This window comes from Syngnathus floridae, chromosome 6 (genome assembly GCF_059516105.1).
Source record: "Syngnathus floridae isolate MCC-2025c chromosome 6, RoL_Sflo_1.0, whole genome shotgun sequence".
Taxonomy (NCBI): Eukaryota; Metazoa; Chordata; class Actinopteri; order Syngnathiformes; family Syngnathidae; genus Syngnathus; species Syngnathus floridae.
Window position 1 is genome coordinate 8,327,910 of NC_142418.1, and position 27,056 is coordinate 8,354,965.

The 27,056-nt window shown below is 38.1% G+C and overlaps 1 protein-coding gene across 2 annotated transcripts; it reads right to left on the minus strand.

Annotated features, from left to right (window-relative positions):
* Positions 1-608: 608 nt before the first annotated feature.
* il34 (interleukin 34) lies at positions 609-27,056 on the minus strand. Of its 2 annotated transcripts, none has more exons than XM_088379034.1 (8): positions 26,854-27,056; positions 20,742-21,052; positions 17,236-17,339; positions 15,318-15,395; positions 15,143-15,217; positions 9,171-9,278; positions 7,319-7,499; positions 609-5,674 (listed from the first exon to the last, which is right to left on the minus strand). In XM_088379034.1, exons 2-8 carry the CDS (start codon positions 20,785-20,787, stop codon positions 5,616-5,618), a joined length of 651 nt encoding a protein of 216 aa, XP_088235160.1. In that variant the 5' UTR covers positions 20,788-21,052; positions 26,854-27,056; the 3' UTR covers positions 609-5,615. The 2 variants fall into 2 exon arrangements, with proteins under 2 accessions (XP_088235160.1, XP_088235159.1); XM_088379033.1 differs by having other exon boundaries at positions 15,143-15,220.

A 27,056-nucleotide genomic window follows, 5' to 3' on the forward strand; every position in this document is an offset into this window, starting at 1 on the left:
TATTACTTGATGATTTACTTGATTAATTATTAAATGAAATGCTTTGAATTTCGCTTGCTACTCTAATCAGACCTCGACTTCCTGTGTGCGTTTGCGTCTCCAATGGCGAGTTGTAAGGCTCACATAACGAAACCACTTTCGGGTTTGTCGATTTGTAATCCAAACATCATTCAAAGTTCTTCTTTCTAGTTAAAGTATAGTTAGAGTTATGAATACACATTCAATTTAATAAATTCCAGTTGTTGTATTATCTCTCACCTGTATTATTATTTATATTAAACCAGTAAAGTTATGAAATTATACAATTATTTGATATCCAAAAATTATTTGACTCTTTTCTATCAGGAAAAAAATCAATATTTTACTTACTATTGAAAACCTGAACAATATGTAATAAATTGTGAGGATTTAGCATTAGCATTAATCCTCATCGTCGCAAATACAGATCAAATCTGGGTATTTTTGTCTTTTATGAAAGTCATCAAATTGAAGTTTAAAGCACAGTTTTACAGTGATGGCTGCAGGTTTTTTTTTTTCTCTCCCGGGGCTAAAATGTATTTCCTAGCTGATGTTTATGTAATGTCACAAGGAATTTGACAATACAGTACTTAAAAGTGGAAAGATCTGTTTTATTATGTAATGAAATATTACCGTGCTCAATTCTGAGCACAATAGACACAACTTTAGTTGATAAAAATAACAATTTAATTATATTTCTTTCATAAGCGTATTGTCACATACAGTAGCATTATACATTTCCAAAAATAAATAAATTCAGTATCCTGTGTACAGAAAATGTGATCTATGTTTAAAACAAGCAAACATTGTTTTTGCAGGCATATTTATGTTGTCCATTGTCATTCAGAGGTTGCAAATAGCACTTAAATTTTTTTCTTTTTCCGATACACTTTAAAAACACTCGTGACAAATACGCATCATTGCATTTGAGTGATGTGATTGATACTGTGAGCAAAAACCCAAGCTGCATGTACTTCAATACACATGGTTCAGCAATTATTGTACACATTGTACACATTGTACACAAAAGGTATGAGAAACTAGAAAATGCAATTCCTGGAGAAATTGCGTGTGAAGGCGAAGACTATGAATAATTTCTTGGGGAATGCTGCCGAATGATGTTGAAACGAGTTGAATTACTTGAGAGATGTAGAAAATAGAAGTGTAAAACAAAATTTGGGAGAATTTGCGGGGATTTTCAAAATTGAAAATTTTGAAATCATTTTTGGTAAGTGGGAAGTTGTGGAATAGGTAGGCAAAAGATGAAATATTGAAAGTTGGAACGGGTAGAATTGGTTGAAATATGTAGAAATTAGAGTAGAAAAACAAAATTTTGGAGAATTTGGTTGAATTTCAAATTTGAAAGTTTGGAATTTTTGGTAAGTGGGAAGTTGTGGAATAGGTAGGCAAAAGATGAACAGTTGAAAGTTGGAATGGGTTGAATCGGTTGAAAAATGTAGAAAAACGAAATTTTGGAGAATTTGGTTGAATTTCAAATTTGAAAATTTTGAATTTTTGGTAGGTGCGAAGTTGTGGAACAGGTAGGCAAAAGATGAACAGTTGAAAGTTGGAATGGGTTGTATCGGTTGAAAAATGTAGAAATTAGAGGTGAAAAACAAAATTTTGTGAAATTTTGTCGAAATTTTAAACGTGAAAACGTAAAATTTTTGAATTTGGCAATTTTGGGAATGTCGAGAATCTTTCCGAATGTGATTCGAATGTGCTGAATGATGTGAATTTCAAATTGGAATGACGTAAATCTAAACTGTCGAATGTGCCATTAAGAATGAATGAGGAAAAATTTGTCGTAAATCTGCGAATTTTGCGAAAACGGAAAATTTTCGGAACGAGAAAAATGGAAGCGCTCATCTCGTGAATATTTGGAATATGTGGATTAAGATGGCGGCGCGTGCACACACAGTGACCTCTCTTTGTCCCGCCCGTCCGGTGTTTTGTTCGTTTAATGAGTGTTTGTCCGACAGTTTTATGTGTTCGTCTCGTCGTAATAAGTCGTGCTCCTCCCATCTCGCCCGCAAGGCGACCACGATTGTGAGTGATGTGAGTCACCCCGCTCACTCTTTGTTTGATCTTCTGCCCTCTGGGAAGAGGTACAGGAGCCTGCGCTCCCGCACCGCCAGACTCACCAACAGCTTCATTCTCCAGGCTGTTAGGATCCTGAACTCTCTTCCCCCTTCTGCGGAGCGTCCTGAACTTATTTATTGTGTTATTTGTTTATTTATTATTTATTCATCACTCTTATTTATTCATTGATTGTGCCTTCTTGTTTTATTTTTCTTGTGTTGTTTACTTGTATGTACATTGTGAACTATGTCTTGTCACCGTGGGATAGTGGGAACGTAATTTCGATCTGTTTGTGTGTCTTGGCATGTGAAGAAATTGACAATAAAGCAAACTTTGACTTTGAATACGTCAAAAGTGGAATGGAGTGAATCGGATGAATTATGTGGAAGAAGAAGCAGGACAAAAAAGTGAGGAGAATAAAATAGAATAATAATAATAATAGAGAGTGGAGTAGAATAACATATGTGTGAAGGCCAAAGCCTTCACACAATAATAATAATAATAATAATAATAATAGAGAATGGAGTAGAATAACATATGGCCATCACCTTCACACAACAATACAGTTGATGTCAGATCCAAAATACGACCAATGACAATGATGACTGACACACAGGGCGTGTGTCAAAAAAGTTCCAGGATTGGCATCACTACATATTTATATGTATTTGAAATTCATATTACATGTTATCGTAATCTGTATTCTGTGCCATGCCTTCATGCACACTGGATTCTTCCAGGATTCTCCATAACTTTCATCCCTGCCATCTTGACATCTTTAAAATGGAGCTTGGAAAAGAAGACAAAATTCCACAGAGCTAGGTTTGGTGAGTGCGAGATTACTCCAGTAATGCAACGTTTTCCTCCGTGGGATGCCCAGGGTGAACAGATGGATGATAATGGGAAAAGCAGCAATAAATTGTCATGCCCCAAGCTCAATTTTCCTCACACACTGAATGTAGCAAATAGCACAGGATGTCTTTTGTCGACGCACTGGTTAATCGTCTGGCCTACATTGAAGGGGACAACCTGTATACCTTTTGTGAATGCAGCCTGGAACTTTTCTGACACATCACACATTTTAAAACTTGAACATACGTTAATTATATTGATAGATTAAGAATAGTAACTTGTTTGCACCATCAGTAGATTTTTATTTGCTTTATTTAAGTACATAAAAATATAGAAAATGCAAAAAATAAATCATGTAATTTGTCATAATTTATTATTGACGTGGATTTAACATAATAACTACACTGCTCAAAAAAATTAAAGGAACACATCAGATTTCAATGGTGAAAAAAAAGTTGGATATCTATACTGATATGGACAGTTTCATGTCTCAGGAACAAAAGGATGCCACATCTTTTGATGGAAATAAAAGTTTTCAGCCTACAGAGGGCTCAGTATATAGACACCCCAAAAATCAAAGTGAAAAAAATGATGTGGCAGGCTTGTCCATTTTGCCTAAATTCAATTTCTGCAACTCAAAATTCTTTTCAATATCTTGTGTGGCCCCCACGAGCTTGTATGCATGCTTGACAACGTCACGGCATGCTCCTAATGAGACGACAGATGGTGTCTTGTGGGATGTCCTCCCAGATCTGTCTAAGGGCATCAGCAAGCTCCTGTAAAGTCTGAGGAGCAACCTGGCGGCGTCTGATGGACCGTTACATTATGTCCCAGAGGTGTTCTATCGGGTTTAGATCAGGTGATTGTGAGGGCCATTCAATTGTGTCAATTCCTTCATCCTCCAGTTCCTTTAATTTTTTTGAGCAGAGTATATACATAAGTGCTTAACATTTTTGTTGGATCACCTTCAACATTCAATATACGTTTTTTTTTTAAATACTCTAAAAAAGGACTTATGCGCAAATGTTAAAATGAGGCCCAGTGTTTGTTTTCTGTTTTTGTTGAGACAGAACTTTAATAAACACTTGAACCTATTGTCTCACAGTTTTATTGATCACAAGATAGAAAAGATTTGGAACAAAGCTGGTTTGATGTGAAAATAGCTTTGAAGTAGTTTGAATGCTTTTGTCATTTTATTTGACCTTAGCTTGCAATATTTTTCTGGTAGGTAACTTAACGATGGTGAGGCTTCATCTATTGTAGAATAACTTGCAGCTTAATATTTTCCAAATACTTATAATATTAAAAGAAAAAAGAAGCAATGTTATGATGACACAGTGGTAAAATTATGAGATTAAAGTCATGTTAGAAGAATAAAGTGTAATATTTCTATCTTGAGTTGTAATTTTATCCAGATGTCAAAGATGCAGCAGTCAATCTTTATAATAATAAATATTGTAAGTCTTTACAAACACTTATCATGTCATTCTGGTGTTATTTATCAGTACTCGGGTGAGGTTTTTTTTTTTTTTTGACAAAATGACACAACATTGTGCTGTATATTTAAAGTGTTCTACTTTTTCTGAATATCACATTCTGTTCTTTATTTTACGGTGTGCAATCTTTGGTTGGAAAACATTCGTTTTTGGAGCATTAATATTCCACAAACTAAACAGAAAAACATGGTTTACAAAAGGACAAATTTGCTTATACTGCATAAGTAAAAAGAAAAATGTAAATGTAATGTTTGTAATACATTGCTTGTAAATACAGTTGTATGACCCACATTGACAGTGCACATTGATGCATATGAAATAGATACTGAAAAAAACGACAACATAATTTGCTAGACCACTGACAATCGAACCATGAAAATTCAGACTCAATTTATCATTTTTGCACATGTTCTCCTGAAATCATGTCTGTCAAGCCTCTTCTAATGCAAAGTAAATGCACAGTAAAACATAAAAGCTGGACAGATTTCTTACTATTTGTTTGTCATTGCCTGAGTCTCTTTGTGCACAGCAAACGTTCAGAATAAAATACTTTTCATGGATAACACACAGAACAATATCGGTAATAAAAGCATAAAAGCAGAACCTGGGCGGGGGTGGGGTAAGTAGCAAGCCTTTTGAGAGGGAGTTCACAGACATTGCAGTCACCAAGAATACGGTTGCAAAGCAGAGTTCACCAATATGATTGTGGTGTAAAGTCAGCCGGTCATATCATAAATCCAACATGAAGCACATTGTAATAGGCTCATTTGACATGAACCAGGCAGGCACCTACACAAGAGCACATGGTGGGCTTTTCAAGCCAGATGGTTGGGCAAGCATTGTCCTCCAGAGTTTTAAGTGAACCCTGCGGTGTGGATAAGGCAGGTTGCAGCATGTGCCACATTCCAGATGGACAAATAAACTTGACTTGACTTGACCCCATCCATCTTGACAAATAATTTAGGTCATATATATATATCATGCATCTGGTAAAATATATGTCAATATGAACAAATCTCTGAGGAGATATTAAGGCCAAACGATATATATCATATTATCCAGCAGGCTTTGAGGAAAAAAGTTAAAGTGGATTGTCCTTCCAGATCTCTCAAGGTCAAAGAAAATACCTATTCAGACGAGGGACCACCTCACCCCACTGGCCTCTTCTCAGCTATTTGTCGTTGAGACTTTCTTCTTGATTTTACGACAATGGGAGGAATCCAATTCTATAAAATAAAAAATGAAAAAACATTTGTGAGAACTTAAGAATTTCATATTACGCATGGAAGTAAAAAGTTCAAATCAAAACAGTATGTTTGCATTTGCGACAAAAAACAAAATGTGAAACAAAAAAATATGCCTCTAAAGTCTCGCAAAACATCATTTACAATACCTCATAAGACCTCAGAGCAGTGACCATTTAATGGACTTAAGTCGACGAGTAGTTTTGTTTTTTTGTTGTTGTTTTTCGGTTGAGTGTGTAATCGTTTTTCCATTGAGTACCATCCATCCATCCATGCATCCATGCATCCATCCATCCATGCATCCATCCATTTATTTTCTGTATCGCTTGTCCCCACGGGGGTCGCGGGTGCGCTGGAGCCTATTCCAGGAGTCATTGGGCAGAGGCAGTCGACCACCGTGACGCCCCCCCACCCTCAAAAGAAAAGTCTGTTTTGATCACAACGGTTGGTAAATATAAAAAATCTACAAATGATAATAACAAATTCTTGAATGTCTGACTCTGATATTGTCAGTGTTTTTCATTTTATAATAACACAGTCCAGATATCCAAACAATCTCTTTCTCTATTGATCTGTTGTTTTTCAGGATGTTGCATGGTCACTGTGCTTATTTTCAAAACACACGTGGATAGAGTACGAGGATTCGGCTTGGCCCACAACAAGTCATAAGTGATCTTAACAAAAAGAGCTCCAGAACAACAAAAAAACAATTTTGGCAGTCAGGACACAGTCAATGAACCACATAGTATTAGGATTATAACAAGTGCTTGAAATGTTCCAGTACCGTAATTTTCGGACTATAAGTCGCTCCGGAGTATAAATCGCACCAGCCATAAAATGCCCCAAAAAGTGAAAAAAGACGTATATAAGTCGCTCCGGAATATAAGTCGCATTTTGGGGGGCAATTTATTCGACAATTCCCACACCAAGAACAGTCATGAACGAGCAACAGCAGGCTAAAAGATAGCAACAACAGGCTAAACGATAGGTATGCTAACGTGACAAACACAAACGAAGAGCTGAGAACGGGCCTGACGTAACATATAGAGTGATTAAGGACAACTATTACATAAATAACATGTTTATAAAACCATTGGTGTCACTCCAATTCATTAAATCCATCGATCGTTCGATACAATAGCAACAGGCTAAACGATAGGTATGCTAACGTGACAAACACAAACGAAGAGCTGAGAATGGGCCTGACGTAACATAGAGTTATTAAAGAAAACTATTACATAAATAACAATTCATTAAATCCATCGATCGAACATTAAAGACTGCCTTTTCAGTCCATGGAAGAATTATATTTGGCTCTGACACCAGTGTTTGTGGAGCAACTTTTGAATTTTGAGGGGCAATTTTTGTCATGTTAATAAACAAAGATCACAAGAGTATTTCAAATATTTTACGACAGAACAAGATGGTTGATTCAACCTCTGAAATGTTTGAGTGACTTGAGGCATGTTTTCCAATGCTAATATGACTTCACAGGCGGAGAAATGAATCTGCACAGGTACTAAAACAATAATTTTTACATCTTTTATCATGATTACAAATACGGTAAAAGAGAATTGACATTAAATTCCAAGTTATTACCGACGGACTTAATTGTCTGATACTCACGGTCGGGTGTTTCTGTGGTGGCAAAGCATTCACTGAAGAGGCAATGCATGGTGCGACAGAAATTGTCCAAAAGTGATTTTGGAGTAGCAATCCTCCAGCTGGATTCTGGCACTCTGTCTGACTCTTCTGTTAAACAATCCCAAATGTCTTGGATTGCGACTGGAAGCTCCTGCTGGAAAAACTAAACACAAACACACAGTTTTTAGTCATTTGTACTACTGTATTTTTGCATGACAAACAAATCTGAATTGTAAGTTCGTATGTAAATAAATAAAATAAATAAAAAGCCTCACCTTGTTCTAGAATTAAACATACAAATTAAATGAAAACATACACAGGGAGCTCACTCATGACCAATTAAGAGAGTCAGCAACATTATTTGAATTATATCAGATTAAATCAAAATGTTATTTGAGGTTAAATTCTTATTTAGATTAGCGGCTAAATTGAGAACACATAAATTGCATTCAGTAATAACTACCACATTTTGAGAAGTTAAGTTTTTAGGCATGTACAACAGTATTGATTTGAGGTCAATCTTGGTTTCATGAACCGCAGTTTTGGGTCATTGAAAACTTAGTAGGGTTTATCTAGTACTCACAATTATTGCCAAATAATGCAGTTGAGGAATGTTACATGAGAGCATGACAATACATTGGTCATATACAAGGCTTGAAATACGTTTTTTTTCCCCAGATATACTTTTTTTTTTTCTTGGGTCGAAGCGCAATTGTAATTGCAAAAGACAAACATACCAATAACAGACATCAATTGCAGAGTTGGCAACCTATAGAATTTCATTTCCAGAACAACTGGTTTTGTCCCAATTTTGATCAATCTTGACAAGTTTAAGATCAGGGGATGTTTGAGAATAATTGTCAATTTTTCTACATGTGAAGCCCTTTGGGACTTGCTTGTGATTTAGGGCTATATAAATAAACTTGACTTGACAAACGACAATTGCCTGTGTTCTAAGGTGTAATAGAATGTAGCTAATAAAAAAAGGTCTGACTGCGGAACAATGAAAAAAAAGAATTAAAAAAAAGTACAACTGGAAACACTAAAATAATAACCCTAGCGGAGATAATAATTTGACTTCACCGAATCAATTATGAAGTTGATTTTCATGCTGTCTCAATGATTTTTCCCACTGTCTTTATTTGTTTTTTTTCGATTGGGGGTTTTTCTATCAAAAGATTGCCCTAAAACCACTATTATTCCCTCCTCTTGTTAGTCCTTTTATGTTGCATCTTGTGTTCCCAGTTGTTGCTATGTTTCTTCTTTAATTTGTTAGATCATGCAAGTTTTCTGCCTTGGAGGACTAGACTCGTGGACTCTTGAGAATCTGTCTGTGTCTGTGGTTTTCATTGCCCTCTGAAAAACACAAAATGCAAATTGCACAATAGCAAACGGCTAATGAAAACAGAAATTATAAAAAAACAAAACAAAAACGCAGAAAAGTCTTTAGGCTCTCCTGAGGTGATTTTTGAGCCGATACAGTAAAAGTGTATCACAAAATTGTAATAAACACTTTTTTTTTGCGTTTCCACAGTTATATGACAACGTCTCTAGCAGCAGCTGCTGGTTCGATGTATGCATGTACTTTATTCCAATTTGAAGGAATCATAGAAAGAGTCAAACTGTATCTCCTGATAACAACTGTCCTATCCTGATTACCCCAAGGGTCCATCCCTCTATTCCTCCCTAATAATCATAAATAGGATCAATGTGACATTCCTGTGCTTCCAAATGCCCTCGGAGTCTTGCGCTCCGTGGCAAACTCAATTGTGTTAAATTTCTTCAAGTAGCCACTTAATACAAACATGCCAGAGAAGGATGACCGCTGCCTTACCTCTGGAGGATGCGACTGCACAAAGACTCCCTCGGCATCTTGCAGACGTCTCTCCAGCTCTGATGTGTAGGGACGCGAAGGATGTCTTTCTGGCATCACTCGGATGATCTGGGAATTTCATTTGGATTTAAGAACGTGCTACAAAAATGTAATACATAGCAGTTGTAATAGCATATGGTTAATTAATACTGTAACATTCATACTTTTTTTCATACCAGGCCTTTTTTCCTGTGACGTGAAATTACCTTTGTAATGTTATTTTTATTTTAATACTTCTTTTCAGTGTCGTTAAGTCCGTTATATCTGTGTTGTTATGTCTCGGTTGGAAATTGGCTATTTAAAATTCTAATTAATTATAAGCAAATGCGTTTCCAACCAAAAAATGAAAAGCAATGGATGGACTGGAGAGAGTTGTGGTAGGCTGTACATGATATCTGACTCAAAGTTTTATTGTTGACCCGCACTTACCTTATAAGATGATTTAATGTTTACTGTTGTGCTAAATCCAAATGGAACCTTTTAAGTCTCATGCTCTTCACTGTGTCCAATTGAGAAATCTGACCTCTATGTTTTCCTCCATTTCTCAACTGCCCTAATCATTGCTGTTTAATAGGAGCACCAATCATCACATGCGTTGATGTAGTATGTATTTACAGACTGAAATTCACTAGCAGAAAGAGGACAGCGTAAATACTAACTGCACCAAACCAAAAAAAAATAATCCGCTCCAAAGAAGCAGACCAAAGGACCTTTCTGGTGTGAATTTGTCTTTGTTACTATCATCCGCCCATTATCCGTACCGTAAATCAAAACAAAGGTCATGGCCGTGCTGGAGCCTATCCCAGCTGACTTATATTCAATCTAAATCTTGTTCATGTTTTCCATTGTATGTTTTTCAGGTGTTGACATTTTATGTCTGAAGTTTGTATTTAAAGGAATTTCTTTATTATTTCACTTTATTGTTCTGCAAGTTGACATTCTGGCAGGCTTCATCTGCCCACATCGTTACACTTTTCACCGCTGCCTTCCAAGTAGTCCATCTCCCTTGCTGTGATCATAATTGGGTTCCACCTCCACATTCTTAACTTCCAAAACAAGATGATCCGTGGTCTTGGACCACATCTTTTTTGGCCTTCTCTGATGCTGCATTCCTAAGATCTTTTGGTTTTTGAGGCTGTCATTGACGTGGTTGACTGCTTGCTAACGTGACACTTCTGTATAGTACAAACCTGGGCTTTGCATTATGGATTTTAGAATCAGGAGTATCTCAACTTGAACCCCAGCCTCATCTTCTGCTGCTTGAAGCCAGGACATATGGATTTCAGTTGAAGCTTTAGTGCCATTTTGCTCAAGTAACAGGGGAGGCCCAGCCACTTCCTGATTTAGTAATTGTTGGTTTTTACATCTGATTTCAAGTCTGTTGGCAAAGTGATGGCATACAGCTTCAGTGGCCACATCAGCCATTGGTACAAGCGGAACCAGCAGCACCAGGCCTTGAATTTTACCAGCAGAAAGGTGGATCTATGTTCTGTGCTTAATGAATTTGGTTTTGGTTCGATTTTAGTTTTGCTATGTTTTGAATCAGCAAACTTGGAGTCTAATCGTGAGCTCGAGGTTGACTTACTCTGAGATGGGAAACTCGGAGTATCCGGTTCCAGAACAGCTGATAGGAATTAGGTAAATCAACTCTGAGTAGGTTAATGTGGAGGGAAACATCTAAAACGGACAGGACGGCGGCTCTTGAACAACAGAGTTGCCTACTCCTGATTTAGATCATCATTAATCTATAAAATGTCTAAATTACTTAACATGATGGGATTATTATGATTGAAAATTACAACTCTGAAATCATATATTAATAGTTGTATGACTACTGTTGTGGCAAATTAGAGGATTATTGTACTTTGTTACTTGTCTAAAAGCAACACCATAAAGTCTCCTTTTCTCCTTTCTTAAATTAGATGTTAGTTTTTCTTCCTAGAGTTCCCCTCAATGCTTCTTTTGTCTTTCCTTTCTCGTCACTTACCACAGATTTCAGCAATTTTCTTCAAATGTGATTTTTTCTAAACAAGTGTTGTGTCCACTAAACAAAGCTCTTTACAAATCACTTCCAACATCATCCATTGATCCTTCCACAGACACGTGCTTTTGGTTTTCTACATACTTCTATTTTTTACAACACCCGTTCCCTTCCAATCATAACGCTCGGATTCTTTTAAACCAAGCAACAACATATGTCATACCAGTTTTTGACAAATTTAATTCAATTTCAATGGCCGTTCCAGAGAGTTGTGTCATCAGCAATTAACATTTGAATACTGAAGAGAAGATGCATATAATTAAAAGAGACACTTGTCCACTGCTTTACCGTCATTCTATCTTGCTGTTATTTACCGTCCACCCGGGGCTTACTCTGGCTTCCTGGATGAATTTTCAGAATTTGTGGCTGATCTAGTGACAAATGCAGATAATATAGTTATCATGGGTGATTTCAGCATCCACATGAATTCACCGTCAGAACCACTGACTTCGGCATTTCAGACTTTAATCGATACGTTTGCTTTTACGCAAGCCGTACAGGCAGCAACACATAAGAATGGAAATACCTTAGATCTGGTATTATCCCAGGGACTGGCAACCTCAAATATAGCAGTACTGCCATACACTACTGTTCTGTCTGATCATTTCTTAATAAAATTTGAAATTTTAGTTCCTTGTCAAAGACAAGAGAGCAATCAGAATTATAGCAGCCGTAATTTTAACTCCATGACTGCAACTGCGCTATCTGAGTTACTGTCGCCGGCAACCGCCATGTTTCCCGCATACAGCAGCTCTATTGATAATCTTACAAATGAATTCAATGCGACATTATTAAAAGCCATTGACTCTGTGGCGCCGCTACGTCTGAAAACTCGCCGTAGATGGCCTACTCCATGGTTCACAGATGAAACACGTACGCTTAAACAATTATGTAGAAAGCATGAGCGCAGATGGTGTTTAACCAAACTTGAGGTTTTCCATCAGGCCTGGAAGGACAGCCTCCTGAAATATAAAGATGCGCTTATCTTAGCAAAAACTCGTTATTTTTCGCAAGTCATTAATCTCAATAAAAACAATCCTAAATACCTATTTGATACAGTGGCAAAGCTAACTCTGCGCCAGCCGACCCCCGATAGCTCCTTCTACTCAGCTGACGAGTTTATGAAATTTTTTGCTCAAAAGATTGAGTCCATTAGGGACGAGATCAAGAATACCATTCCAATCGCTCCGCCGGTTACTAGCGCTGGGGATCATGCAATAACCCTCTCAAATTTTAAAAGCGTGTCCCTTGAAATGCTTACAAAATTGGTTAGTGCGGCTAAACAAACAACATGTTTACTCGACCCGCTTCCAGCCAAACTACTTAAAGAATTATTTCCAATTTTAGGACCGTCCGTCTTAAACATAATCAATCTGTCTGTTTCCTCTGGGATAGTGCCAACAGCCTTTAAAACCGCTATTATTAAACCGCTACTTAAGCGAGCAAATCTTGACCCGGACTGTCTCAGTAATTATAGGCCAGTTTCAAACCTCCCATTCATAGCAAAACTTCTTGAAAAAGTAGTAGCGCAGCAGCTTATTGATTACATGGTCGCTAATAATCGATATGACTCTTTTCAGTCTGGTTTTAGAGCTAATCATTCCACAGAGACAGCACTTGCTAAAGTGACTAATGATCTCCTCATAGCTATGGATTCAAATACGTCGTCTGTATTGTTATTACTCGATCTTAGACACTGTAGACTTGGATATTTTATTAGGGCGTCTTAAAAGTTGTGTTGGTATCTCAGGGTCAGCACTCAGCTGGTTCAATTCCTATCTATCAGACAGGACGCACCGAGTGGTCCATGGCAATACGTCCTCTGAGCTCTATAATGTTACGTGTGGTGTCCCACAGGGATCGGTACTCGGACCGATTTTATTTAATATTTATATGATTCCGCTTGGGGACATAATACGTAAATATAATATTAGTTTTCAATGCTACGCGGATGACACCCAATTATATATGCCGTTATCGATGACAGATCCGCGGGACTGTTGTAATCTCGAGGCGTGCCTTGCGAAGATAAAGCAATGGATGTCTCTCCACTTCCTTCGTCTTAACCCAGATAAAACTGAGATGTTGATAATTGGTCCTACCCGTTATCAACACTTATTTAAGGAAACCACTATAACTATAGATAACCGTACTATCACTCAGAGTGATACTGTAACTAATCTCGGGGTAATATTTGACCAAACGCTCTCCTTTCAAAAACACATTAAGAATATAACCAGGATTGCGTTTTTTCACCTTCGTAATATTGCTAAGATTCGTCCGATCCTCTCGACCGGGGATGCGGAAACTATTATACATGCGTTCGTCACGTCGCGCCTGGACCAGTATCAAAAGTCTACAGTTAGTGCAAAATGCCGCTGCGAGGCTGCTCTCACGGTCAAGAAAATTTTATCACATTACCCCAATATTAGCCAAATTACATTAGCCCGGTCCATTTAAGATGCGACTTCAAGGTTCTTCTACTAACCTATAAATCACTGCATGGCTTAGCGCCTTCATATCTCGTCGACCTAGTCGTTCCTTATGTTCCGTCTCGTAACCTTCGTTCGCAAAACTCTAGTCTTTTAGTTACACCAAGGGCCAAGAAAATGTCTGCAGGTTCTAGAGCATTCTCTATTCGGGCTCCAGAGCTTTGGAATGCCCTACCAATGGATATTAGAACTACTACCTCGGTAGAAACATTTAAGACACGTTTAAAGACACATTTCTATGAGATGGCCTTTAACTACCTTGGAGTGGCCAATTTGGCCGGAGTTTGTTTTGTTCTCTCTGCCCACCCCCTCCCTGGCTGGGGAGGGGGTTAGGTGGCGCAAAAGCTGATAGCGGCTAGCTGGATTCTCGGGGACCAATTCAAGATGAAGAAACTGCAGCTCAACCTCCTTGAAGACACTGCCAGGTCAATCAAGGGCACCTCCGACATCCATTTTTTTCATTGATTTTCATATTATGTATTACTTGTGCCCTCTCTGCATCCATTACAACCTGGTGATCCTGAAAGGGGGATCCTTCCATCTGTGGTCCCTTCTCAAGGTTTCTCATTTTCCCCTGGCAGGGTTTTTTTGAGTTTTTCCTTGCCCTTTTGGGAGCTTAAGATCAGGGGATACTTTGAGAATAACTGTCAATTATGTGAAGCCCTTTGAGACTTTTTGTGATTTAGGGCTATACAAATAAACTTGACTTGACTTGACTTGACTTGACTTGTGCATTCCTTTCAAGTGACCTTTAACATGGAAGATTTTACACTGTTAAATCACACATATTGCATGTGTGGTTTAAAAAAGACTAGCTGATTTTTCCCTTTGACCTGAATTTGCAATCTGATTCTTTCAGAAACAATCCCACCGGTTTCATCAACCCGCACTACAGATTCTGAAGGCTGTGGGCAGATTTGATTAACATGGTAACACATGTAGGCTGAAATTTGATTGCCTCAAAAACATGGTTACATCGACAGCAACATAGTCGAAGCAGTGTAGCCAAAACAAACGGCATGATCTGAAGGGACTGCACCGTTGAGAATAAATTAACATACTTTTGAAATTTAGGTTGTAAATAGTGCTGTCAAGTCGTGCTGCCTTGCTCACCCTGATAGGCAGACAATTACCATCCAAATATCTGAAGATTGACGCCAAGTATACTGGCAGTCTTGTTGAAGGCACATCAAGTACTTTCCTTGCCACTGGTCTATTTCATGCAAAAAGCCATCCGCAAAAGACTTGACGAAAGAGAGGTTCGAGTGTGGTGATCACGTGACATCACATACGTCGGTGACCATTCACATTTAAGGTTGAGGAACTTCCAGGTACCACTGCATTTCCACCCCTCACAGATGATATTGACCATCAAAGTTAGCCCAAAAATAAGTACTTACCCTTTTCAACACGCCGTGGTTAACAAGGAACCACATCCTCTGGAGGTGATTTTCCTCCAGGTTCTCCACCCGTAACTTCTATAAAAAAAGATAGAGGAGCTGAGAACTGTTCAACAAAAAGAAACAAAGTGAAATGAAATGCGGACTCACTCAAGCGACGTATTAAAGCGCTTACCATTTTGCTGATGTTCGATAGTTTAAAAACTTCCTCATGATGAACCTTAATGGTGTAGTTGACAGGAAAGTTGTGCTTCTGCAACACAAAAACATCTCAAGTTTGTAAATTATACAAAGAGATTGGTTTAATCTTGGTGATGTAGCTTGAGTGTATATTTATATTAAAATACGATGAAACAGATGTCTCCAGCACCATGGAGACTGCAAGAGAATGCGCCACCGCTTTCTCATCCAACTTGGATTTTTTATTATCATATATAGCGAGAAATACGGGGGTGGGGGTGTGGGGGCACCCCACATGTAGTACACACACTTGTAATCTAAATTTAGCTTTTGCATAAAAATCTGTATGTGGTGAGAGGGAAAATAGAATTGTGGCCTACATTATAGACCAAACCTGGGCAAATTACGGCCCGCGGGCCACATCCGGCCCTTTGTGCGTCCCTGTCCGGCCCGCATGAGGCCAATCGTAATTCAAAAAAAAAAAAGAAATTGTGTCGTGCGTACAATACAACTGTTTCGCTTTTATTTTGAAAGGCGTTGCACTTCCGTGTAGCGTACGTGTATGTGAGCTGTGCGTGTAGGTGAACAGTGCGAAGTAAAGTTGACAAGGAGCGCCGTGTTTTCAACAAGACATGGACTGCCAAGTGTTTCTTTACAGATATGAAAGGTAATGTGCCTGATTTGTGGTACACAGGTCGCTGTGTTTAAAGAATATAATTTGAGTCGCCACTAAACGACCAAGCATGAGAAAAAATACATCTGTCTGATAAACAGGGCGCATCAGAGGCTGATGCGTTGCTAGCAAAACTGCAAGCCCAACAAGGACTTTTTATCAAACTTCACACCCAGAGATGGAGCGGCTATGTCATTTGAGGAAATGTTAAAGAAGTTAAGAATAAATTGTACTGATTAATAATTGTTTTTTTATTTGACCTTTACACCACAATTTCACATAGTTTAATATAAATATAAACAGAATAATTGTGTTCTTCTAATTACCAGTACCAACTATTTAAAATAAATAATTTAGTACATTTTACAATGGAAGAAAATTGAGCAGATTTAAGTTATCGTAGGAGTGGCCCTCTGACACGACTCAGGTTTTTCATGTGGCCCCTTGGAAAAATTAATTGCCCACCCCTGTTATAGACACTGTGTCTCTGCTAGCTACTTGAAATAAATGAGCTCCTCTCACTGATGACTAAACAGCTCCTTAGGTAATATCTTTAATCCCAAAATATTTACGGTACATTAAAGATTTACCGATAACTCTCAAGCGGTGCTTGTGCCAGTGTTGAGTACGTCATTTGATTCTATTTGTGAAAAAATACTCGAAAACATTAAATATTGGGAAAAAAAAAATCTTTCAAAAGGGTCATCCTCCACATATAAGTCTTTTGTAATCGAGCAAGTAATCTTTACAGAAATCAAGATCATGTTGTTCTCTTTTTTTCTGTCTAAACCGCTCTCACCATATTAACAAATATCTGGTTTGACTGAATTGCGCAGGTTTAAGAAAAGTACTGTCGGTTGGTCTATTTTATTGCAAAATATTCTTAAGCCACCCTAAATGTGTTTGGTTTTTAAAGCATCTTTAAAGCATCTTAAACTTTGTGTTTTAGAGCATCTTTAAAAACATGTTTGACAGACCACACTGTCAAAACAACTATTTTTTATGTTAACTGAGCTCAGGATCCTTGCTATGTTTGTCGATAAAAATAGCTTGTGGGCAAGTCTTCAATTTGGATAAAATGACCAAACAACACACAATTGATGAATGAAAAGGCACAGTAAAACGATTCTTGAATCCCGTTTACACTACTATGAACCCAAACCACCTCTGTTGGGCAGCCTTCAACTTCCAAGAAAATAGTTCACGTGGCACGGTTGTAAACTCGCCATCCTTCTCTTACCATATAACGTCGCCTGTGGCTGAGTTTCTCATTAAGCGTCCTCAAGGGAGTGCACATGGTCGGGGGTGTTGGTGCCATCAGAACAGGCATGAGCAAAAACAGGCCTATGAGGACAAAATGAACACCAACAATGTGAACTGAGGGAAAAACAAGGAAATGAACTGAATATATATATTCTATATATATTCTATATATATAAATATATACCAATTTGCATAGGTGTGAATGTGAGCATGATTGAATGTTGCTTACAAAAATATCTTTCACTTGGCAATCAGTCACACACAGTGATGGACCTCGACAGTTTAAGTGAGATGGTGAAAGGGTGGCAGAAGGTTCACCCACTACCACACACACACACAAATATGTCAAGTACAACGCCCAATGGAGAGTCAAACGTTGTTAACGATGTTAAAGTACAAGACAGCTGAAACAAAAGTAACTGCAGCCTCCAGGAAAACATGACTGCATGAGCATGTCAACGTGTCAATGTAACCATGGTGACAGCCCTGGTTGACGAGCTAACGACAGCATGCCATTATTCTACACATAATGCAAGTACGTGGCTTACTTCTGAAGAGATAATGGTGTCTGTTTTTGTCAAATACCTTCTCAAAGTGTTAAAGCTTATAGTGCTCTTGCAATTTATACAAGGCGTAGAGCCTTTCCTCTCTGACATGACTGGCGTGTGATTGATGTGTGGTGCAATTCATTCAAAGCACGATCCCCCCCCAAAAAAAACTATGAGAAAAACTGCTTGAGGCGGTTCGCAGTGAGGCTGACCTAGAAGCAAGCAGGTGAGATTACATGTCACTGTCAAGACATACAATGACATACAGAACTAGGTTGTAAAGTGTGGTGACAACAAAGCCCCTTCCAGAGTGTGTCCCTACCAATAGATATTAGAACTACTACCTCAGTAGAAACATTTAAGACACGTTTAAAGACACGTTTCTATGAGATGGCCTTTAACTAACTTGTAGTGGCCAATTCGGCCGGAGTTTGTTTTGTTCTCTCTGCCCACCCCCTCCCTGGCTGGGGAGGGGGTTAGGTGGCGCAAAAACTGATAGCGGCTAGCTGGATTCTCGGGGACCAATTCAAGATGAAAAAACTGCAGCTCAACCTCCTTGAAGACACTGCGAGGACAATCGAGGACACCTCCGACATCCATTTTTTCATTGATTTTCATATTATGTATTACTTGTGCCCTCTCTGCATCCATTACAACCTGGTGATCCTGAAAGGGGGATCCTTCCATCTGTGGTCCCTTCTCAAGGTTTCTCATTTTCCCCTGGCAGGGTTTTTTTGAGTTTTTCCTTGCCCTTTTGGGAGCTTAAGATCAGGGGATGCTTTGAGAATAATTGTCAATTTTTGGCTATGTGAAGCCCTTTGAGACTGTTTGTGATTTAGGGCTATACAAATAAACTTGACTTGACTTGACTTGACCCTAAACAGCTTACAGGAGATGAGGATATATATAATAGTAATAAAGAGACAAAGGGAAACTTGCTTAAACCAAATAAAGAAATCAACAAGCTCAACTTTTCTTTATCGGCAGCGGAAAGCTACACTGGTGTTGTGTGGGACTACAAAGATACAGCGGCTATTAGCATTTTGCAAATTCATACCTTGTTGACCCTTTTTTGCCTTCAGCTAAGGCTCTCGCGTGTCACTCGCAAACGCCTGCCTGTTTGCTTTTATGAAAAGATTAGCTTTTGTCTCATCTGAGTCAAGGATAACTTTTGCTTATCACCTTGGACTGTACACGTGTTTTTTTTTTAATTTGTACAGAAACACAACTGCTGACTGAAATCATGTGTTTTCACGTGTGCATCCGCATGATGAGCTCTTTCCCTGTGTGGAAAATAATTATTCTCTGATTTCAGTAGTCCTTTGTGAAGACAGAGTGATTATGTGATGAACCAAATTATGACAATAGAAAATGTGTGCTTTTACTTTGGAAAACAATGACTCAACTAGTAACTAAATCAGTTTGAAATGGTTGTGAGTACAGCATCAATCCTTCATGTGTTCTAATGCTGAAATGTTTCGTTTTTAATTACCAAACAATACCAAATGAAGAATAATAATTGGTTAATGAGCAGTAATCTAGGAAAGAACGGTTTTGCAATGCACTTTAATGCAAAATAACATTTTATTCGATTATTTGATTAATCGATGGGATAATCGATAAAATAATTTTTAATAGAAATATTTGTGAGTGACAGTCAGTCCTAGAAATGCTTTTAGTCTTCGTATTCTATAGACTGGCATGTTGTTATGCAGTCCAAGCCTGATATGTTTCATGGCAGTATTAACATGCCAGGTGAAAACCTCAACCTTGACAACTGTGAAGGCAAAAAAAGAGGTCCTTGGGTACAAAAGCATTCTAAAGTATTCAAACATAGTAGCTTATGTACACTCAGATGAGTCAGCAATACTAAAAGGCTGTACTCAGATTTTCCAAGAGAGACACTTGACATGTGGAAGTGATTGAAATTTGTAAGCCAATGTGACCCATATGTTACACATTGATATGGGATTTGATAGACAGCAAGAAAAGTGTGTTTGTATTATACATAAGCATAGCTGGAGTAAGTCATTCTAAACATGTGGTGCAACAGCAAAGTTGCTCTTTCGAGACCTACAGCACAAAGATTTGGAAAACATTTCAACTCAAATCTTAACTGCTGGCCATGTTGACTGAAGTCAACACCATCAATTCCTTTTTGTTCAGACTTGAAAACATAAATATTTTCCATTTAAAATAATACAAATACAGGGTGTTTCAAGGGGTTTACTGAATTTTGTAGCCTAATAACATCTAAATTTTACACAAATCTAAAATATTAATGAAATATGTAAAAAATAACTTGAGTTGAATTTAATGTTATTTCCTCCTTAGCAAGAATTTTGAAAGAAATTGTGTAAAAGTGCAGATGCGTGCATTAAAAATACAACCAATCACGGCTCACCGGTTTGCTGAAGCTGAGCCATGATTGGTTGTGACCTGAGAGCAGGCAACTGTGATGTCATTTTCAGTTGGGCAGTTAGGCAAGTGGCAAAATGGCTGCCCCCTGAGATGGCTAAATTCAGGTGTTTAATTCATGTTCCACAAACAAAACATTAATCACAGGCGTGTGTTTTGACTAGTTGGGCTCCAGAGAACATATTATCACAAAGAAAATTTTGGAGATGACATCATCTTTAAAGTTCAATGTATGCTTATTATGTCAACATTTCATTGTTTACGTTAGTTAGTCAATTTAACCATAAGATCCCATATCACCTGAAAGTGCCACACTAAACAGTTTCACAAAATATAAGCAAAATCATAGCGGATACCAAAAGTCAGTTTGTCAGTGGATTATAAATGAGCCTTCCCCGACTGCAACTCTGTCAGCTTTCACTATCACCATATCGCATAAAATCATAAATAATGGAGTATTGCTCTCCAGAATCAAACATGTTTATCATTTTTGGCAAGTGTTTCTAATGCATCTTACCCAAGAGGGCTCCCAGCAGGCGGACTGAGGTGGACCGTTGGACCATACTCTTGGTTTTAATTCCTCAGCTCCAGAGAGCTTTGAATTCAGCACAGTGTTGATGTATTTGTGGCACATATATAAATATCGATATATGTGTGTCCACACATGCAGGGCAAGTCTGGCAGACTGCTGTCACGGGACTTCTTAGGGGGTCTTCAGCATGCCAAACATGAGTGGTCGGACATCAAGTCTTCATTTCAATTGTTGTACATGCTGGTGACAGCAATTCATTTTGCTTTGTCTCTCGTGCTTCCTTTGTAGTAGGAAATCTGAAAATAAAATAGGAGATGCAATTAGCAATGTACAAGATGCAAATAATCTCACTGAACTAAATAATTGTAGTCATAATCAATGCGAATGCTCCAACAGGCTGAAGTCAAGTTTAGTCACATTTTGCTACTTAGATAAATAGTTTGGCATGGATAAAAACAGCAATGGCCTTTTGCAGGTGAGAGGCTGTTTAAATAATGCTGAAAGTTGTGTTTATACACCAAATTATTTTTAATAGTTGCTTGTCAAAAAATATAAAACATTTTTTAAATAATTTGCAATGACAACCTGCGAAGCACGTTAAATATTTGACTGCCCCAAATCTAATTTTGGACTCAAGCCACCAGTGGAAGATCACTCAGATATACAGCACTTATGTGGAATGTTTACAATCCAGACTTGTTTTGAGAACATCGTAAATAACGACATCTTTTATTCATTGAATCACAAAACTAAAAGACGATTCAGGATGTGTGACAATATTTGAACTTAGTCATCATCCTGGTTCAAGACAACTGAAGAGAATGGCAGCATGTCACTGTGCACAACTTATTTTTATCAGCAGCTTCACTGAAAGCTTCGTAGATGAACAGGCACATATGTAAACAATGGATTATGCGTAATCTTCTGTATCGAAAAGTATTTTTCTGTGTCTGACATTTTCAAAGCAGATGTTACAGCTAACCAAGCAACTCTAAAATGTTAAATATCTAAAGGTCAGACAAAGGCGGCCTAAGAAAACATAACATTACATTTTTAACTGATAATTTATTAAGGAAAAAAACATTCAAAGTGCCCTGACCCTGTGTGATTAAGTATTTGAGTTGCCGCACTTGTTACATCATGAATTTACTGTGGCTAATCACAATATTCAGTTCATTTTCGCTGACCACACTAAAGCCTGATCACCTCCAGATTCTCCTGTTCAATCAAGGAATTATTCATCCATCCGTCCATCCGTCCATCCATCAATCCATCCATCCATCCATCCGTCCGTCCGTCCGTCCGCCCGCCCATTCATTCCAAGCAACAGTTAACATTAACAAGGTAACCAAAACATAATAATCCAGTCAATCCGAACGTTTATACTTACAAGCTTTTTGAGATACAAACCTCATGATTTTTATACCTCCATTACAAAACATTTTCGACCCGTGAGCGACTCTGTCAGAGCGTGTCAGGTGACGTTGTGATGTGTGTGTGCGTGTCTCTACCCTTTGAATATTGACAAGTTCTTCTGTAGTTCCTCCGTAGTTTCATAGTCAATCATGTCGCCTAAGAAAGCTAGCGTAAATAGCTGCAAGCAGCCGGACATAGAACACAAAAGTTCGTAAGCAGAGGTTTCACTGTATCTAGATACTTATTATGGACAGATTTAGGAACTATTTTCCCTTCAGATGAAGTTTCTCTTGGCAAATTGTCAACTCTGAACTATTGTGAAACTCCAACAACGCATATGGTTGACAGGCATGCTTCTTGGCTGGCTCCATGCAGAGTGTCAGAGCAAAGATCAAGATAAAAGGCAAGTTTAGACATTTCACACTTTGAAGACATTCACCAGGTCAGGAGGTTTTGGTTTCTGGCGTTCGTTTGCCTTGTTTGAATCAGAATCAAATTAATTGGTATTATCGGTGACGCATGCCAAGAGGGACAAACAATATTTAACTTCTGGATCAGTGCGCAAGTCAATTTCACATTGATAGTGTGAAATATATTCCAAATGGAATTCAGGTCTCAGCAAAACTCCACAGTTCTGAACTTGCAGGTATACTCGGATTTCAGTGGGTCATACCTGGCCAGCGGCTGCGCTGGTCTTCACCGGTTACGCAGGTGGGTGTGTGCATGTGTGTCAGAGGTCAAGACGGGAGAATCCACGCACCTTAGAGGTTTCGAAAGGTATACGTGTTAAGTAATTAACTTGGGCACGAATAGGAAAATATACCCTTATGTGATTTTAAATCCAAGCTTAGAACATATTCAACGAGTCAAACTCAATAAACACAACTTGTGTTTTTTATTATAATTAATTTTTATTATTGTTTTTATTAATTTATACCGAGCAGGTTTTGTTTCCTGATCTCAGCTGCACAATCTCTTCCTGTTATTGGTTTTCTGATATTGTTTCCTTGTCTGTGCAAATCAATGAATACAATTACAAAGGCGATATCTGATTTTCATTGGTTGATCGGCGTTACATTTTTATTTCTACTATTATTATAGTTTTTTTTTCCCTGTCATTAACAGAGGGGTGCCATTTTGCCCACGTGCCAGGCAAAAAAGATTCTCATCTTGGCAGCAGGCCATAGGAGGCATAAATCTTTGCAAAATATAAATAAAAAAATAAAATACAATATAAATGTAATATAATATAAAATAAAAAATACATCAATATGGAATACATTCATGCATTTATTTGGGTTCACAGTCATAACAGCCCTCCGGAAAAAAAACTACGGGGTGGCCCGCGACAAAAAGAAGTTTTACACTCCTGGAAAACTAAAATGAATGAATGAATTTTTAATGGAGCATGGGAAGATTTGTGTTCTCATCATCATCCATGCCTATGAAAAATTTCTGTAGGCGCCACTGATAGCAGCACACTGGTGTCACGGCCCCTTCTCCTGTCCTCCTGGGGTGGATTCTGGTAGATCCTTCAGGGAGGATCCTCTTGATTGGATCCACATGGCTTACCCACTCTTTAAGTGTGCTTCTCACTAATCATCACTGTCTCTCTGCCCTTAGCTAACACTTCTTAAATACTTTGTTTGTTTTTGGTTTTGTTTGGTTGTCTCATTCCCACTCTATTGCTCATACACTTAGATTCACGCACTTTGTACTCGCCTCACTTATTTACACACACTATTTTTAAAGTTATCGTTATTTTAAAGAACTCATTCGATTGGTCTGTGGTTCTCATGAATTCATTTCCCACTTGGTTAAATGCCAAGAAGAGATTTTGCTGTTAACAGCCCATAGTTAAAAACTAATGGCCCCTTATAGACCAGCCACCTATAGGCTAATTAGTTACATTTAAAAAGGAGACCGCTAAAGTAAAAACAACACTGTTCAAAGCCATTTTCCCTGTGATTACGATGCAACTCGGTGGCTTATGAAACAGCAAAGGAGCGTGTTAACATGACTAATGACTTCTGCGCAAGGTTGAAAAGGAGACCAGCGGTAAGATGTGGCAAGCAGCCAGCCAGTTGAGATGATTAAATGACTGTTCATGCTTTCACCGCGTGTTCAGTCACAAAATCATTCACAGGCTTGCCTAAAAATCTGAGTTGAATTATTTTTTTATTTGGCGTCTATAAATGACAAGGGAGTAGGAAATGACTAATATGCTGAAGAAACCCGTACGCCATTCCGAATTCTCCTGGCACTTTTCAGTCTGATATGAAGAATTCCAATCCACTGGGAGGTGTGTCTGAAAAACTTCCAGGACTGGTGCGATAAAAGATGTATTTCAAGCCCAAACTATATGACAAACTTTTTTGCCTTTTGCCACCTCCTAGTGTAATTTCAGTCAATAAATAATGACATTTCACTCTGTAATCAAAACTGCGTGTGAACACATTTGTACTGTATGGAATGTTTCAAAATCACAGACTGACATGAAGCCAGCTTGCAAAAGAAGTGGAATGTTATATAGTGGATTGACCCTAAAACGAGGAAAACCCAAAACATGTGCAAGAGTATGCAACCATGGTTTTCAAAGAACAGCAATGAACACCAAGGATGTGTCAACGGGGTGCCAAGCTTACGCTCCATTGAATGTGGGGTCACTTTTTTTTTTTTTTTTACCTTTGCAAGCTCCTCCGTCACGATTTTACGACAAAGCGGTGACGGCAGGAGGGTTATGAAGAAGTCCCTTTACAATGACAGCTCTTTTATGTGATATAATGTGAGGAATCAACAGGGAGTTCATACCTCCTCTCTGATGTCATAATGTTATACCTAGCAACCTCAACGTGGCGCACAGGAAGGTCACAACAAGTATGGTTGCCAACTGTCCCTTGAAAAACTTCCACTCCTTCAATTGGGCATGGCATAATAATGATCCTTAGAATACAACTCTTACACTTGCCAACCCTTGGCATTGTCATCTGCCTTCTATTCCACTTGCCATTTACATATAAATTCAGATTTTATTTTGGTTTTGGATTCTCCCCTCACCAATGAAATGTTTATTACCGTATGTTCTTTTTCCATCATTTTCTTTCGCAATTTTGTCTACCACACTTTATTGGCTTTGACTCTATGTACTGGTTAGTAAACAACAAAACTCTATTATTGACCTATAAACTATTATTCCAACGTTCCTTTGAGTCAATAAAATGCTCTATGCTTCTCGATGCTAAATTCCTCTACCATCAAGTCCTGTCTTCATCTCAGAACAGTTATTATTCCAGTTAATTCTGTAAAAATTGACCCCCCCCAAAAAATAAATACCGAATAAAATAAAAATCTATAACCATACCTTTTATTAAATTTAAGGGAATAGATTCCAATTCCACAACAGCCATCTTGTGTATCTTTCCACTCATCTGTAAATATTTTTAACATTAGCTTAATTATGTTTTTTTTTTTTTAATCAATTGTCAATTAACATTTGGGACCGATAATACCTGCTCGTAACCTTGCCCCTCTGCAACGGAGAAGTCATTGTTTACCATCCCATCCACTCAGATTTTAGTGAAAAAATTGCACACATCTGGAACCTTGCCCAACACACTCATAATACAAACAGGAGGAAAAAGTCATAGATAGCATACTTTTTGCTTCACTTCCTTTCCCATTGTCTGTTTCTGTCTTACAAACTGGTTTGCATATTTTGCCTAACAGCCAATGATAGTGATCAATTGTTGAGTAAGGTTCAGGATATGGGTACATCCTATTTCATGAAACTATTTTTGGATATAAGATAAACAATGGCTTCTCATGTTACTTGCTCACTGTGGTGTGAAAGTAATGATTTTGATTGACATTGTAAGACTCAAACATCCTCCAAAACAGATTCTTCTATATAGTTAACAATTCAGACCAATGGAAAATTTGTTGTTCAAATATGTTGTTTGTATCAATGGATCTAAGGATACTGCGTCTATGTGAATATGATCGGAATCCCACAGGTATTAAAATTTTCTCCAAGTTGGAGGGTGTTCAAAAAGTGACAGGGTGACCCTCAATCAACTCGACAAACTGTTTTTTACAATCACTTCATCGGGAAATTGCGTATCCTGCTTACTATGGATAAGAGCAACTCACAAATACATTAGACAATTTTGACTTGGTTCACGTCACTATTCTGAGGACCATGGTAATGTTTCTGCTTGCTGTAGACACTCACCTGAACAAATGATCAAATTAGCAAAAAGTGACATTATAAAGTGCAACACTGAAGTAAAACGCAATCCATACACAACATACTGTGAAACATCTGACAGATGAAAGACATTAAGTTTCATACTACAGTATAATAATAATAAAAATAATAATAATAATAGTAATAAATAATTCAACAGCATGAGTGGGTTGAATTGAAACGTTGCAAATCAAAACATTCAACTTTAAATTCAAATTTCTTACTGCTCTTAAACTAATTAACGCACGTAATTTATTTATACAATATGTCCCACGTGGTCTCACCACCAATAGCGCAAGTCATTGTTGCACAAGTCCTTAGTCAACACATACACTCCCATTCATAGCCAATAAGTTCAGTCACCTTATTGCACTAAACGAAAGTAAAACTTGAAAGTGGCAAAACACTCGAAATCTGTTCCAAATAGTCACGCACCTTTCCCCGGCTTTTGGTCCCCAGTTTTGTTACCCCTCTGTCAGGTGCGCACAGCTCCAATCCTGATTGAGTGGAATGACAGAAAATCCGATCAAGCATTAGCGAACAAAGTTAATTCAAGGGAAGTCCATCACTTGCTCCGCGCGTCCGTGCTTGCTTCCTCAAAGTGTGCGCAAAGACTGCGGAGGACAGTAGCTCGCAAC

Excerpts from the sequence above, each read along its gene's own strand:
- il34 (XM_088379033.1), bottom strand. The coding sequence starts at position 20,787 with ATGGTCCAACGGTCCACCTCAGTCCGCCTGCTGGGAGCCCTCTTGG. Across the intron at positions 17,340-20,741 it reads CCTGCTGGGAGCCCTCTTGG|GCCTGTTTTTGCTCATGCCT; the intron begins GTAAGATGCATT and ends TTGTCCTCATAG. Across the intron at positions 7,500-9,170 it reads TGCAGTCGCATCCTCCAGAG|TTTTTCCAGCAGGAGCTTCC; the intron begins GTAAGGCAGCGG and ends GTTTGTGTTTAG.